We start from the raw sequence: 16,168 nt of genomic DNA, 5'->3' as shown, positions 1-16,168 counted from the left end.
GCCAGACTATGGTAGTTTTTCCCATCTGTTTTGCTTTCTAATAGCTAGTCTTTTCTCTCTCCTTCATCAGTTACCTCACTAACATGGCTACCATTTCCTCATTATTATTTCTTTTTTATTTTTCATTAAATGAGGCAAGTGTTTGGGCAATGGGCTTTAACGGCATCATCCAGGCACAGATGCAAAACACAGTGACAAGGGAGAGAATTAATTATTGTGCTAAAGTGATTAATGTTTTATTTTGATCATTTTGCATCCCACCATTGCATTTCAACTAACAAGAGATTTCTGTCTTTGACCTACGTGCTTCAACTGTTTGTTAAGGTCTCGCCATGCGCTGTCATAATCACTAACAACTGCTTGGGTTTGAAGGTAATTGTGTTTATTTTCTGGTTCATGCTTCAGGAAAAATTAAAACTTGATGCTGAGAGGGAAAAACTAGAGAGGCTTCAGGAGCTTTACTCCGAGCAGAAGACGCAGCTTGATAATTGCCCTGAGTCCATGAGGGAACAATTACAGCAGCAGCTGAAGAGGGTCAGTAGCAAGTTTCAAGATTGCACTAACTTCTTTTTTTTTTGAATTATTTTTGGTTTTTTTTAGAGTTAAGTGTAACATGTTCTGTTTCAAATATCCGGTGTCTGAACATATTTGCAACTTATTGTTGTTAATAGTCATGAGGGTTATGTTTTTTTTGTGGAATGCTTGTAGTAGATAATGTGTGTGATGGCAAACGAGTAGAGTACAAAATAGGCAGATTAAAAATTAGAATTGTAGAATCATTACATAGTTTGGGTTGGAAGGGACCTTAAAGATCATCCAGTTCCAACGCCCCCCATCATCCAAATCATTTTGTGTTGACTGTTTTTAAAGCTTTAGGCTGCTTGCCTGTAATTAGCACCTTATGCCTGCTGGGTCATATGGAAGCTATTGTGATATTTGGATAGATGGTGGAGCATTGATCTTTACCTGTGTGAGCAAAGGCAGGTATTGAACTTTTATCAGTGGGATCAGCTATTTTGGCAGCACTTTACTGCTGCTATTATTGGATCCTGTTGTGTACGCCTCCTTTGCAAAGCTGTAAATGGCCATCTCGATGAAGCCGTAGCGAACTCTTTTTTTCAGTATATAGCTTAGCTGTTGTCCTGAACTGTGCTTTGAAAAATTCATTTTTAAGATTATAACGCTTATTAGAATAGCTTTTTTTTCCCTACATTTTCAATATTTGCACATTGGTATAATAGCCTTTGCATAAAGTCCAATTGCAGCTTTATTTTCTTTTGTATTATTTGTAACCAAAAAGATACGGTATTGCCTGTGAAAATACAGTTATTTTCTGTGGAAATATTCTAGTGTTCATTAATGTTAAGTGGGTTCTAAAGCATGTATAGTTAGCTTTAATGGAGGAGAGGAATAATTTTCAAAGCATCAACATGGCAAGCTCAAGAGGTCATCTGGAAGTCAAACTTGATTTGATTAATTTTGTTTTTATCTGGCTTGAGTGCTTATATCAGGAATAAGGACTGTAATATCAGTAACCAAAAAAAGGGATTTTCTGCTTTAGAGTTTTGCTTATTTCAGAATTCTATTTTGTGTTTTTCAAAGAGCAATAAGTAAAAAAGTCCAGCTTTGGAAATAACAATGTTAAATTCTTCTGTAGTAAGTGAGAAGTTTGCTAGTTTTGAGACAATTAAGGATTTCTGTAATTTACCTTAAAAACAAAAAAAAGGCAGTGTTATATAATATCACATGCATAATAAAAAGAAAGGAAACCTTTCCTGTGCAGTCATATACTTGAAGATATTAATTAATGAGACGTTGCAGTCTTGTTGCTGTGGGATGGTTGTAAATCCTTTTTCACTATTGACCACCAAGAATATTCTTGAAAGCTGGTTAAATTTTGAATTATTTTTTTTTTCTTCACAAGTTGGCTTAATAGCAATTTTGGATTTGAAAGTGGGACAAAACATGAAATGTGAGGGTGCGGTTAAATATCCAGTCAGTCCTATTGTATATTATTCCAGGCCAATTATAGTGAAAGTCAGCTGTGGCCGCTGTAGTCAAAGTAGTAGAAGTTATCATTGAATTAGGGCACATTAGCTCTCGAACAGATATCAAGTGTGAGAGCAGTTATGAAGTTACAGTAAAAATCATACCGAAAACAGAGAAAATATTTTCTTCCCTGGTACAGGATTAAATACCTGAGTCTGCAGCAAGTTATGTTGTGCTATGTTATGACCAGTACAGAAGGTGTAAAGGTGATGAACTCCCTTACTGCTTCATCTCTGGGACTTCAGTAATTTTGTAATTTGTGCCCAGGGGAGCAGGCAGACAATTTCCCTGCAGCGGTTGTCTGAAGGGTGGCAATGGAGTTTGGCTTGGAGCTGACAGTGGGCAGCTGGCATACTGTATGCTTCCCGGTGTCAGCGCTATGCTCTCCCTTGCTGGGCGGGAAGGACACGTCATCAGAGACTGGTGAAAGCCGAGAGCTTGTAGAGGACATTGAGGGAAAACACTGATCTTCCTGATGTCATATTTGAAGTTCATTAGCAAGATTCATCTTTCACTGCTAGTATGAAAGCACCAAAGCTTGTTTGTTCTTGTGTGCCTGGGTTTATAGAGATACATGTACATGGAGAACAAGAATAGATAGCTGGATTCCTGTACAGATCTGAAAAGACACTGTCTGTTGCTAGGAAATACCTTACTCTTCATATAAAATTCTAATTCTTCCAGATGATGTGGGCCCATGGAGCTCCCACCACATCTTGAAGTATGGGTGAGGTTGTCTTCTACTGAATTTTCTCCAGTGCCGTTATTGAAGCAATAGAGATGCAGGAGAAATTTATGATTTGGAAATCCAAAATGTAAACATTGTGTCTGTTGTTTGTTAATAGATTATAAATGACAATAATTTGATGTCAATTGTTTTAATAAAAGGGAGAGAGTACACTTGCTACTTGGTTTGGGAAGCCATGACCTACAGCAAGACCAGTTGTCCTCCTACAAATCACTGCCGAGTAGGATCCTTGTGAAGGTTATGACGAGGATCTCTGGGCACATCTCAGAGCCAGACCTTGTCCTCCTGCCTCTGTACCCTGCTCCTGCTGGCTGCCTCGGGTCTCAGACCCCATGAGCCTGCCTGGCTGGTGATCTCCCTGCATTGTGCTTGCAACCACTTATAAAGCTAAAATACTGTTGCTTACCCTTTGTAGAGCTTTAATCTGAGAATGGACTTGGTTTCAAATTAGGGATGTTTCTTTTTCCTTGGTGGACACAGTGGTACAGAGTGTGGTGAAGTTCTTGTTCCATAGCATATCTCACAAAGAATATAGCATTTTCTGAGTGCATCTGGCTACCAGTTGCTTTTCTGGCTATCGGTTCCCTTCTCTGCAATCTGTTCTTCTGCCTCAGTAGCAATTAACGTGGTATGAAATAGGCTGAATTTGTTGACTTTCATGGCCCAGGCAAGGTCCTTCCATTTGTTTTGAATGCTGAACTGGTTTGAATGAAGCATTTCTGTATTATAGATAAGTGTCTTCTTGTAATTTTTAGCCCACACCTTTGCATTTGATTTCTTCACTGTCTCCTACAAATGAAAGGCACATCTTCAAAAAATAATGGGAAGATGTTGATATTTTATATAGTAACTTGAATTCTTCAGTTTCTGCATCATGTATCTTTCCCTGGTACATTGGAAGCTGGTTTTGAGTGAGCTATAGAGACCTATCTGCTTATCTCAGTTACTAACCTTTGCCTTAGGTCAAAATAAGAAAAGGAGTAAGTTTACATTTCATTATTTACAAATCGCTTATAGGATGTAGGTTTTTAGCCTAACAAGTTACATACAATGTGCCTGTTTTGGAGAGCCTTAGTATTTAACAATACTGTGATTATTTACAACACCCTTTTCTTCATAACTCTGGAACTTGTAAGTCGGAATTTGTATTACGAACACACAGATGTTGCAGAGGAAAGATCAGCATTCAGTTCTTGTGCTAAAAGCACCATAAGTTTAATCTTGTGATCCCTGAACGGAAGGCAGGTGTGTTCTTATTTCTTGGGTCTTTCCTGCAGCATTCAACATCTTTTACCTGACAAAACCTGGCATTGCTCTGGCTGAATATATAAAAGTGATCTGATACCTCTTCTGAAATAATACACCTACTGATGAGGGTGAATGACTAGAACCCTTAATTGTTTGCACATGGAGCAATTGTCAGCTCCAATTTGATGGTCCACACTCAGTCTCTGGCTGAGCAACTTGTGTGGTTGGACATCACTGCTGAGATGATGGCAGTGTACTGATGGCACACAGTTCCATGTAGCTTTTTTCTTATCTGACTGTATGTCTGTTATTAAAAACAGTACTGGTACTTGGGTAGACCTAAAGAAATTCTAATTGCAGTTCACACTCCTTCAGTTGAGCGTGTATTCCCATAATTAGTTAATTCAGCTCGTTGTTCTCTAGTGCTACTGGAGACTTTCTGTCCTTTTTTGATTGGCAAGCAGATGCTTTACCAGTTGGCATCTGACAGCCTCACCAAATAGGTTCAGGCTTCGGTGGTGTCATAGCTAGGCTACAGGAGAGCGTGCTTGGTGGGTAGGAAGCTCCATTCTGCTCTGAATGCTGCAAAACAACTTTCTCGCCATGCAGGTGCTTCGCCTTTCTTAGTAGGGGAGGGACAGTAGGGACAATGGAGGAAGCAACATCAAAATAAGGATTAGACTAAGTTGGTCTGTATTATAACAGTAGACCATTAAAAGCACTGAGCTCTTGTTTGAACAAATTGTATGATATACATAATTACTGTTTTAGACTGATTTTTGTGTTTATAAGTGTCTCTGCTCTGGTGTCAGTGAAAATATGATTACTTTTTCTTTCCTTTTTTTTTCTCCTGCCTTTTTTTCTTTAACTTAAGGATGCTGATCTTTTGGACATAGAAAGCAAACACTTCGAAGATTTGGAATTTCAGCAGCTTGAACATGAAAGCAGGTTAGATGAAGAGAAAGAAAATCTAACACAACAGCTCCTGCGTGAAGTAGCTGAATATCAGCGCAGCATTGTCAGTAGAAAGGTAAAATCACTAACAGTCAATTCATTTATTCTTTGTTGTTGAGCAGAAAGGAGATGAAATGGACCTACAGCCTGCTCATCTGTAAGAAGTAATGCAAAACTTTCCTCTTTGAAAAATCTTTTGAAGCAGAGCAAAGATAATGACCCAGTAATATCCCCCACAGATCAAATAATGGAATCCTCCAAAAGGAAATAAATCAATAAAATTCCATGCCCAGTTTGTATATTTGCATAAGACAATTAAACCTTTCAATATGCTTCAGAAGGTAACAAAGCATTGGGTTTTCTTCTTTTAGAAAGAGAATTGTATTTTCTGCACAAAACCATGGTTATTTTGTGCTCATGGTTGATGTTAAATGATTTGTTAAAATACTAATACAACACCAAATTAAGAAAATGGTTTTATTTTCAAATCGGTTGTGAAGGACCTATCTCAACCAATTAAACAGCAGTTTGTCAGAGATCAGAAGTTGCATCTCTAAACCAGTTCTGTTCGGTATATGGACAGCAATGACCATATTGTCACAGAATAGGCACAGTTGTTCTTTTGTTTTGTCTCTTGAATAAATTGTCCCTTTACTGTCTAAACCTTGTTTAATTATCTCCTTCAAAGCAGTGAGCTGTCTTGTAAAAGCTTCTTTTCCTACTGCTACACTCATATGAATGACGGAACTCTTATAAATAGGATCCTTGCTGCAGGTTGTCTTGTGCTTTGAAAATAAAACACATAAATCATGATATTTTCTTTTTATATTAGGAAAAGATTTCTGCTCTTAAAAAACAAGCCAATCATATTGTCCAACAAGCACAAAGAGAACAAGATCATTTTGTAAAAGAAAAAAACAACTTAATAATGATGCTACAAAGGGTAAGTGTTTAATGTCTATCAGAATATTTTTTTAGCATGGAGTAAAAGAGCACTTCATAGAATAAAAGATCATAGAACACAAGAAAAGCATCGGTTGTGCAGAAGCTAGCAAGTAGGTAACAATATGACAGAGATTGTTTGCATCCATTAAACTTAAAAAAAAAATATTAGCAGATTTCCTAAGAGAAAACGCTAGTGGCATTTGATAATTGAGAGGGTTTTAGAGGTGCTTCCTTCCAGAGGACTCAACCTAACCCTAGAAGCCTGTGTTTCCCGTGTGGCTGCAGGAACTATGCACAGAGAGCTCAGATTTTTGGCTTGTTATAGCCCATACTAGGCTACAAGATGAGCTACCTAACATCAGCTAACATATGGTTATTAAGAAACTGGCATGAACCCTTCGCATCCATTTTATTTTTTGTTTTTAATCATGAGAGACATTGTATTTGGTTCATTAAGAAGAATCAGCATTTTCAAAATGCTGAAGGAGAACCTATTGGGTTTGGCTGTGGTTTTTATAGAAGATCTTTCACTAGCTTTTCATTCAGTGCCTCCATTTTTTGTTCAGTTCTGCTGTAAAAGGATGAAGTTAAAATTCTGCTGGGCAGTGTTTAGCCTTCTATCCCAGTGTCTATCCTTTCTATCTTACACGATAAAGAAAGTGGTTAGCATTTATTTTCACTACATGACTATTGGTATTTAACACAAAATGTCTGTTTTTAACAGGAAAAAGAGAATCTCTGTAATCTGGAAAAGAAATATTCCGCACTTTCTGGAGGAAAGGGATTTCCTGTCAGTCCCAATAGTCTAAAAGAGGTAAAGAGATTCACAGCTTTTGACTTTACCCTAAGTAGCTTTTAATAACACTTCATACAAAAGCACTTTAGTACTTGTTGAAGTCCTATTCATGCAATTGTTTTTGAGATGAAATTACTTTGTAAGGCTATTAATGGAAGTCCAAATGCATGGACGAGCAAAAATAGCTTCTCTTGACATTTTCCCAGATGTGACTGGTATTGCCTTAATCTCTTGCTCTGGAAAAACTAATCATTTTTATGCGTATGTCTCTAATTTTCTCGAAATAGACAATTAAACCTCATTGAAGTGAAGAAGAATGAGGTCCAGGAATAACTCTGTTCAAGTATGAATACAGTTCAGTCTTATTTTTGCACGGTAGCTTTTATTATTGCCTCCTCTCCCTTTATTCCAAGGCTCTGCAGTAAAGCATCACAAATGTACATTTTGATCTTTTTAAAAAGCATTGCATTGAAGACTTCAAGCTGTTGTGGTTGTAAGATTGAGTTATTTATTTAACTGTTCTGAATTGTAAGAGTAAAGGTGTTAAATATTTTTTGCTGAAAAAAACTTAGTTTGGGTAACGCACAATGAGACTCAGAGCTCACCTGCAGCTGTCAAGACTTCATGGCTTTGAGGGTATCGCTTTAAGCCTCAAGGTCCGTGAGCAAGGTCAGTGCAAGGTAAGCCACAGCCTGTTGCAAAGATTCAGTCAGCATGTACAATATTAGAATTAACTCCCCATGTTTATCTTCTTCACTTAACTTGGTGAATGTGCAAATTGCAGATAAACATGAAGTTATAAATGAAGAAGAGAAAAATCTATCATTTAAAACACAGTGGCAGGAGTCTGTGGCTGCTTCATTAACATCTGCTTAAGAGGTCAGGTCTGACTGGACTTGCCAGATCTGCGGATATCAAAGCCCTGAACAGTGTCTGCCACATCTAGTGTTTTAGGTGTCACTGTGGAAAGTTGGGTTTTTGAAGTCTAAAGCAACTACGTGTACTTCTAGCACCTGGGAAATGTGATCTTGCTTATTTGGCCTCCAGCAAAAGTCAGTGGGGTTGAGCACCCTTCCTCACTGCAAGCCATACTGCAGATGCTTAGACTTTCAATGTCCTAGGTTGTGTTCTGATCCAGACATCTCACCTCCCACCGGGACATCTGGCAAGTCTAAGCTTCCTTCTTTTTTATTTTCAGATGGTTCTGTTCATTCTCTTACTAGAGAGTGAGTGCTATTTGTGATTTTTGTCTTCATGTTCACATAATGGTTTGTTTAATTACAGATATTTCAAAATGCAACTACATTAAGTGAGCCTAACACTCTTTTTATTGGAATGGATTATTCGGTGGTGTCATTCTGTTCACTGTAGTGAAGACAGTTAGGATTTGCTCCAAAGTAAATGAGAGAAGGACCAGCATGGACTATCTGTTTCATGCTCAGTGTCCCCACAGGCTAAATCCTATAAAATAAATGTCTTTCTTTGCCAGATGTTCTTCAGTCCAGTTTAATTTTTCTCTGACTATTCTGGCACCTTTAAAAATAAGGCACAGGCTTAAACTGAGTGCCTGCACACGGAAGCTAATTTCACTGTGCTGTTGCTCATGTATCAGTCATGTCTGTGGTCCAGCATTTCCAAGCCCTTCCTCACCAGATGACACATTTGTAACTCTCTTCTGTCCTTCGTGAAGCTTACTCCCAGCATGCGCAGCAATAGAGAGTAACACAGCCGCATGTAAAGTGGCAGGATGCTTATCCTAGTACTTAAATAAGTGGTGAAAATCAATGCTGTTTAAAAGTTCAGCGTTGACAAAATTACTTGGATGCCTAATCTACCTTGGAAACATTTAATGTAACAGGCACACGAGCTAACGTACAGCAGAGTCATTTGTTGTTTGCTTTTTTTTTCCTCCCCATTGCGGTTGTGAGCCTGAAAGGAATGTTTTTCATATGATGGTGAAAGGGCTTTTCTCTATAAAAATGCATACAATGTTGCATTCATAGATTTGCAGAGTTTTGGTTACTGATATAGTGCTGCTACAAGATGATTAAGCAAGTTTTGAGTTTTTTCATTGTGGATTCTATTTTACTGTAATATAGTCATGTGTTTTGAGAGGGAAACTTTAGTATTTTACCCAGACTGCTTCTCATGTAATAATACATCAAATAAGACCAGAGTTAAGATTTGCCTTCTATTTCTAGAGTGCTGTGTTCACAGTATGATACTTAATTTTCCAGAATTGTGTATCTGCTTGAAATAAGTGATAAAATACACTGAAAATTATGCTAATAGCTAATAGGGGTAGAATTTATTTCAATTTGCCTTCTACGATCGTAGCTACATCTAAACGTTTTTAAAAAGAAGAAACACTGTAGAGTCTGTGACTTCTTTTACTGAATTGCTGAAGTATATGTACTGGCAGTCAGTATGCTAGTACAGTAATAGAAACATAGCCCCCGTGACACCTTTTCAATTTAAATGCAGCTTACTATCTTGATTTAAAAAATAAGCATATTTCTCTCTCATTTTATGGCATTACTTCAACAATGATTTGTTCTTCCTTGTTTTCCATGGATAAGAAGTTAGGACATTGGACTTTTTACAGTCTGGCATCCTACACATCATGGATTTAAATCTGTATTTTATTTTTTAAATAACATTTGTTCAGCTAACACCAAAGCACATGCAGTAATTGTATTATGCCATTATATCTCAAGTCTGCCTGCATAAAGCTTCCCCACAGGCAGAAGCACACTCTGTTGTCTGTGTTTCCTCAGCCCGTCACCTCCAGTATGATTGTTAAAGAAAAAAAAAAGAGGCAAATTGTAATAGCTATGGGGCCAAAACTAACAGCATCTTACCCAAGTCTCCTAGTAACATCTAAAACTTAAAAGCGACTGCCAGACAATGCAAATGTTGTGTGATAATAATTTAGAGAGTAGCGATGGCTTGTCCTTATATGAGTTCTTCCCAGTTCTGTTAGTCATTTGGTTTTCTCATACTAGTTTTAACAGTTAGGCAAGAAACAAATCAGGGTAAGTTAAATTTATTTAAACATGGACCAGAAATAGAAAGAACAAGATGGGTGATTAAGACTTTTTCTTCATTTTCCCCCAATTTGCTTTCCAGAGAAAGAGCCACATAATTTCTAAAGGGTATTTACATGACTTTTGGTCACTTAATGTACATTTGCTTTTTGATTACACAAATGTTTTTGGAATTACATAAATAACAATTTTCATAATCCAAGTATTCAACATTTGAAAAAGCTTGCTAATAATTTAATTTTATTTATGATGAAGTATTTCAATGATAACAAAAATTTGGCTGTATCACTCTAAACTAACTTTCATCGTACTGGATACATTAATACTCTTGCACGTCTTTTGGCTTTTGCTCCTTTTAACTTCTGAATTCCTCCTTTTAGGGCTATATCAGTGTAAATGAAATTAGTGAGCTGTATGGCAATTCCACGAATATATCCCCTTCCACTCAGCCCCCCACAGATGCTGAAGCAGTTGCCACTGAGCCTTCCACGGCTGTGCTGACGAGCCAGCCACAAAATAAAGAGGTTTGTTTGAGAGACATTTCCCTTTATTTGCATTGTTCTTTCATGGCTACCTTTTTATTTTATTTAGTTCAGTTTATTTTTTGGTAATTCAACATGTAACAAATTGACCCTAAGGCAAACTGCCATAGGTGAAGGACTGCTCCAGTTGTCAAGTCTTTGATGACGTACATGAGACTTCTAAGGCCAAAAAAACTGAATGCTTATGACCTAAGAAGTAATATGTGACAATCTTTGCCTGTCAGACACTGTAATGTAATGCACCTTTGGTAAATGGTCTGTGGACACGCCTAATGGTTACTTGATCAATGGTGCTTAGGTGTTTATTTTGTATATTTTACTATTTGTTTGGGTTTTTTGTTTCCTATGAGGCGGTAGAAGTGTGTCTTGAATATTTGTGGGAGATGGGTAGCTTCTACTTATCTTGGCTATTCTATGGAGTCTGTCCAGTCTGTGTCTTCTAGTTTACTCTTTTCTTCATTCTTTGTGATGATTTTACATTCGTAATGACCTTAGCAAATTTTGAACAAATCCCCTTTTAAAAGAATGGAATAACCTTATGAATGTAAAGCCACCTACCGTTATGTTGCAATAAGGCAGCAGCTGGTTAGAATTTGGCATTTCTGTGCTGCTTCTGGTAGTTCAGTATGCCTTGAGAATTGCAAAACAACCCATCTCCTTTCCTGCTAAATGCTCCAACAAACACAGTGCTAAAACTGCAGCTTGTATGTGCCGTATCTTTTGAGCGATTCCAAAAAGAAAACTCTGTGTGTAATTTCTCTTTTTTCTATAAAGCTAAGATCACCTCTCTGTTCTGGATTTGTGTTTCCTCACTCTCTTTCTCCTCGCTCTATTGCTCAACTTCCATCAGTCCATTGGCCTGAGGTCATGGCTACTCATGTAGATCCTATTCCTTTATCTGATACACCTCCACCTCTGCCAGCTAAGAAACACCGCAGGCAACAACAGGTAACAGTTGCAAAGCTGATAACTTGGGATTATTTTCTTTGTTTGTTCTTGTTATGGTGGCCATGAAGTTAAATTATGGGGGAAGTTTTTAGAGTGCTATGACAGATCGTATGTTGATTGTACTTGCAGAATGTTGCAGTTAAAGGAACTGCAAGTTTAAAAATCCACACAATGCATTGTAGAATGTTACTAAACGAAAGGTCTCCTTATATAAACCATCCAGAGGCAAATACTAAGATTCAGAAGCCATTGCAACTGTCCTAAGACTTAGAGCAATAAAGTACAAGTGCCTACATTTGAAGTCCTATATTAATGATTTGTATAGATTTGAACAATGCCTTTCATAAGCTGTATTGGTTTTAAGCCACCAATTCATTACAATAACTTGTAAGTAAACTTTTTTGCATTGTAATTGGATTGCACTTGTACACTACTCCTTTATGTAGTAGGTACAGGGAGAGGTACACAAAAAATGCACATGAATTTAGTGTCTTTTCTTAATTAGCATTATTTTAATGTGATATTTGTAGAAATCCTGGAAAGCCCTGTGAAGCAGGAGGTACTCTGTATTTTAGATTTTGTTCTTTCCATTGAAGTTCCTAGACTCTCACCTTCATTATATTCCATATAAAGTATAATTGAGCAAGTAGGTCAGTTCATTTTGTCAGAACTGTAACAATTTACATTTGAAGCATTTCAGAAATCTGGAAGAGCGAAAGAAGCAGCACAGAGAATGCATGTACATGAGTGATACTTTACCTCGCAAGAAAACGGCTCCATCTTCATCACTGCACTTCAGTAGCTCTACGCTTGGACGAAGTGTTGCATCTAAAGTACGTAGTTGCATGTGATTCATGGCCTTCCAATGTCTATATAAAAACCTGTATTATGTTAGAGGTAAGGTTGGTACACTGTAAGCATTGTGTAATCCCCCAGATTTACCTCTGAAACTGACTTTGACAGAACTTCAGGTTTATTATCATATGAGAATATATATGAAGCCTTATGTCTGATGTCTGTAAATGCCACGCTGCTGTACATTAATTGTAAATGCATTATTACTACCTCAATGATTGTATCTTAAGGCCAGCTTAAATTGATTCTAGAAGCACAACAGGTCTTTTTCCTTCCTACCTAAGGCCTATAAATGGCAAAGATAAGGTTGTTTGTAAAGTGAAAATGCTGTTTATTTGTACATGGTGAATCAGCAAACAGCAGGGAAGTAGAGATACTACTTGGAAAACATTTTGGCCTAACTAGAGACCATGCACAAGTAAAATGTCCTTGGCTGATTGATATGACATGACATTTATACCCATGAGAAAGCAAGTTATTTTACCATTAGTTGCTGATACAAAAAAGTCTTAATGTGTACTTTTAAGCACATATTTACAAAATTTTCTGCAGGGACATTTACCACTAGGGCAGAGCAACAGCTGTGGCAGCGTACTTCCTCACTGCCTGGCAACGATGACCAAAGAGTCAGAGTCAAGAAGGATGCACAAAGGTAAGGCCTTTTAATTTGATTCATTTCTGTTTAAAGTTAGTGTTCAATTTTTCAGGAAATAAGCCTGAAACTGGTGTTGCTATAATCAACAGGTCTGTAAAATTAAAGCTTGCTTCTTGGTGAAAAAAGTGAGCTGTAAATTTAATTTTCAGGTATCTGCAAAATAAGATGTTAGGATTATGATGTGGATGCACATGTAGTTTTGAAGTATTTAGTAAACGAGAACAGTGTGTTGAAAAATACACATTAGGTTAACTGGATAACTTTGGTGAGTGATTCTGAGGCAATATATTAAACACTGCTTTCTTTTTTTCTTCCTCTTTTTTTTTCCGTAATATTTTCATATTATGATCTTAATTGTTTTTCACAGGCATATATTTTTTCCTGAACAAATTCCTTAGACAGCGACACCTTTGAGAATCTGTAACTGTGGTGTTAGAAGTGGTCTTAAATATTTGGACTACAGAATGGGAAAGGAGAGAGGTCGTGGATAGATAGTTGCATTTTTGTAATAGGGACAGGGAAAATCTGGATCTAAAAGAAAGCTACATCTCTGAAACATGATCTTCTAGCCTATGGGACTCTGTCTGTTGTCTGTCGATGAGTCAATGCAATTTCTGCTTGAACAAGATGCATTATTTATAAGCGTCCCATCTTCAAAAGGAGTTGCTCTTCAGTGCCATCTGTCAGTTTATTTTCTTTCCGGCTTCTGCATCATTGTTATCTGTATAAGTGCAGGAGGTCTTTGCCCTGACTAAGCCCAAGCTGAGATAGGATCCATCCTGTTGTTATAGGACTTGTCGAAGCTAGCAGCTGTTAAAGGTCAAAGAGGACAACTGAGGTCAGCCATACGCACCACGATGACTCAATACAGGGACTGAAGCTTGCTGAGAAAGGATCATGACTGAATACATGCATTTTATAAAGCTGATCCAGTTGTGATTTGTTGTTTTTGATCTCTAGTTATACAGCAGGCCTTCCACAGACCACCACGTTGTGGCTAACTTATCTTGAAGTATTTTGGATGCGATACAAAAGGAGCTTCGTGCTCAGCTTAGAAAGCTTCTTTGATGTAATTAGTGTGCAAGGGTGGAATTGCTTGCCAAGGATGTCCAGATTCATCATTGTGTCTTTGTGCAGAAAAGACTTTGTTTCAGTTTGAACACAGTAAGGATGTTTTGGCTAAACTTTGACAACAAAAGTGTTTAAAATTTGAAATAATTTTGTAAAATGATTGCAAAAGATTTTTAGTGTGAGACTTAAAGCACAATAAGGAAGTGTTACCAAACCTAATGCAGGCAAAGATAAGAGTTTTAAAAACAACTTGATCAATTTTAATTTTTTGTCACAATGCAACCAGGACAATTCTAAGAATAGAATCAGATTTCTTGTCCTAAAAGTGAGAAAGAAAGAAACTTGTCAAACCAAAACTGAATTATGGCCTGACAAAGAAGAGAAGCAGGAGAGAATGAGAGACTTATTCATTAAGGCACTTGGCACGGTACTTGTCATATGCTGTGAAGAATCGCATGTGCTGTACTGCTCGCCGTACTAGTTGACCATTATTTTTTGAAAGATCCAACAGTTTGAATGGAAATACTAAATTATGGAGAGAGCTTTAAGGGTTTAGTTTGCACTGGGAAAGAGGAGACAGTTCTAGATGTCCTTTTCTGAAACAAAGGGAAATAATGCTGCTGACAGGTGCTTTTCTTGAACTGTCACAGGGTTTGCAAAGTAAGAGACAGTTAAAACAAAGGATAGGTGAATGCAAGGATTGATTGTGGCTTCAGGAGCTCTCTTATCAGGTTTTTTTCCCTTTGCATTCAACATGGAGCTTCCAGAATTTATTGGTGTTGGAGGAGCTTGAAGAGTATAACTGCTTTCTTTGCTGGGAAATGCCATGTTTCTAGGTTGGGGAAAGCTCCTTTGTCTTGGTAATGCACCACAGAAGATTTTGTTCTGCAGTGCAAAACTCAGCAAGGACAGAGACATCCAAGTCAGATAGCTAGATTCAGATCCCAGAATATTTCAACCCAGCTATACAGAAGAGCCAGAGACACAGTCTTCAGGCACCTTTCATTCAGCCTTATAGGCACAGCCTTAATGACTGTCATGGTACAAGCAGGAAAGGTACTGAGTTCAACGTGGTGTGATTTTTCATTTCTCCTAGCACCTCATGCTCAGTCCATGGAGGGAAAACAAGCTTTTATTCAGTCATCAGTAAAGAAAGTATGTTCTGTGGGACAGTGAGATTTGGGAAATGTTTTGGACATGTTGTAGTACTTAAGCATACCACACTGTACAACTGAAATGCAATAATACTATAAATTAAAATTCTGAAATCTTAAGTGGCCTCCACTAAAATCAATGGGACTTGAGTCTGTATAACTAAGATTAATTTCAGTAGACATCCTTAAATACATCATTGAAAACCAAGCCAAATATCATGTCAGTGGACACGCTTGGTGATGTTCTTTTATTCCATTACTCTGTGATAAATGTTTTGGTAAGTAATACAGTTTATTTATTATATAACAAAGATTGTTGAGGTAGGTCAGGTTTGCCTTTTTGGACTCGGTGAATGTTTTGGAGTTGGAAGATTTTTCTACCAAATCTATACCAAATGTATCGATGGTGCTTATACTGATAAATGTGCTCACTCCTCTTCCCACTCCAAACATCTGTTGTTCACTTAAATTAGGTGATGAATAGACAAAAAGTGTTCTCAACTTGTCACGTACACTGTTTGCTTTCCTTTTGTTTCTTTTCCCACTTGAGAGATTTTTCAATTTGTCAGTTTTCTGTGTTGAAAGTGATGTATTGCAAATTCCACGGGGACCTTGGGTTACCGACAGCTTGAGCATACAGCTGCACGAACTGCATCAGAGCTGGATGTGCTCAGCTCAGTGGAAAGCCAGGGTCTCCCATGGTAAATGCCACTTCATCTGCTCAGTTTGAAGCACTGGCTGTCATGCAGCATCCCACAAAATGCTATACAAAGAGGGTGATGAGCTCCTGGATCGGTATTAGTTGTTACCATGTTCCTTAGGGTTTAAAAGCATTGAGCAAACTTGTAGACCAGATGTTTTGGCATGTTTGTAGAGATCTGAAAACAAGTATATTCAGTGATGCCTGGAGGAGGTGGCAGCTCAGCTAGTTTAATGATATTACCCGAGAATTATCACTAAAGTAGTAATAGTCTAAAATGAGTTTTCTCTAATACACTTTCTCTATTTTATCTTATTTCAATCCAAGAAGGTAAACATAAAAGTCTGAGATGAAAAATCCAAAGTTAAAAATGAAGTTAGGAAATGAAGAACAGCCACTTGAGTTGGACATGGATTTCAATCTAATTTTCTTTGTGCTAATGTCTATGAATAAAAT

The 16,168-nt window shown here is 37.5% G+C and overlaps 1 protein-coding gene across 9 annotated transcripts in view; it reads left to right on the top strand.

Annotated features, from left to right (window-relative positions):
• Positions 1 to 16,168, top strand: part of PHLDB2 (pleckstrin homology like domain family B member 2) — an 86,578-nt gene that overhangs the window by 55,878 nt on the left and 14,532 nt on the right. For 5 of the 9 annotated variants that reach the window (XM_054066622.1, XM_054066632.1, XM_054066593.1 and 2 more), the window contains exons 7-14: positions 406 to 534; positions 4,920 to 5,075; positions 5,832 to 5,942; positions 6,669 to 6,758; positions 10,168 to 10,311; positions 11,104 to 11,277; positions 11,970 to 12,110; positions 12,685 to 12,784. In XM_054066622.1, the coding sequence (XP_053922597.1) occupies positions 406 to 534; positions 4,920 to 5,075; positions 5,832 to 5,942; positions 6,669 to 6,758; positions 10,168 to 10,311; positions 11,104 to 11,277; positions 11,970 to 12,110; positions 12,685 to 12,784 (1,045 nt within the window). The remainder of the gene's footprint in view (positions 1 to 405; positions 535 to 4,919; positions 5,076 to 5,831; positions 5,943 to 6,668; positions 6,759 to 10,167; positions 10,312 to 11,103; positions 11,278 to 11,969; positions 12,111 to 12,684; positions 12,785 to 16,168) is intronic. The other 4 variants (XM_054066641.1, XM_054066651.1, XM_054066659.1 and 1 more) reach the window with 4 other exon arrangements.

This window comes from Cuculus canorus, chromosome 1 (assembly GCF_017976375.1).
Source record: "Cuculus canorus isolate bCucCan1 chromosome 1, bCucCan1.pri, whole genome shotgun sequence".
Lineage (NCBI taxonomy): Eukaryota > Metazoa > Chordata > Aves > Cuculiformes > Cuculidae > Cuculus > Cuculus canorus.
Note: the sequence above shows the minus strand (reverse complement) of the source record. Positions and strands in the feature narration are given on the sequence as shown.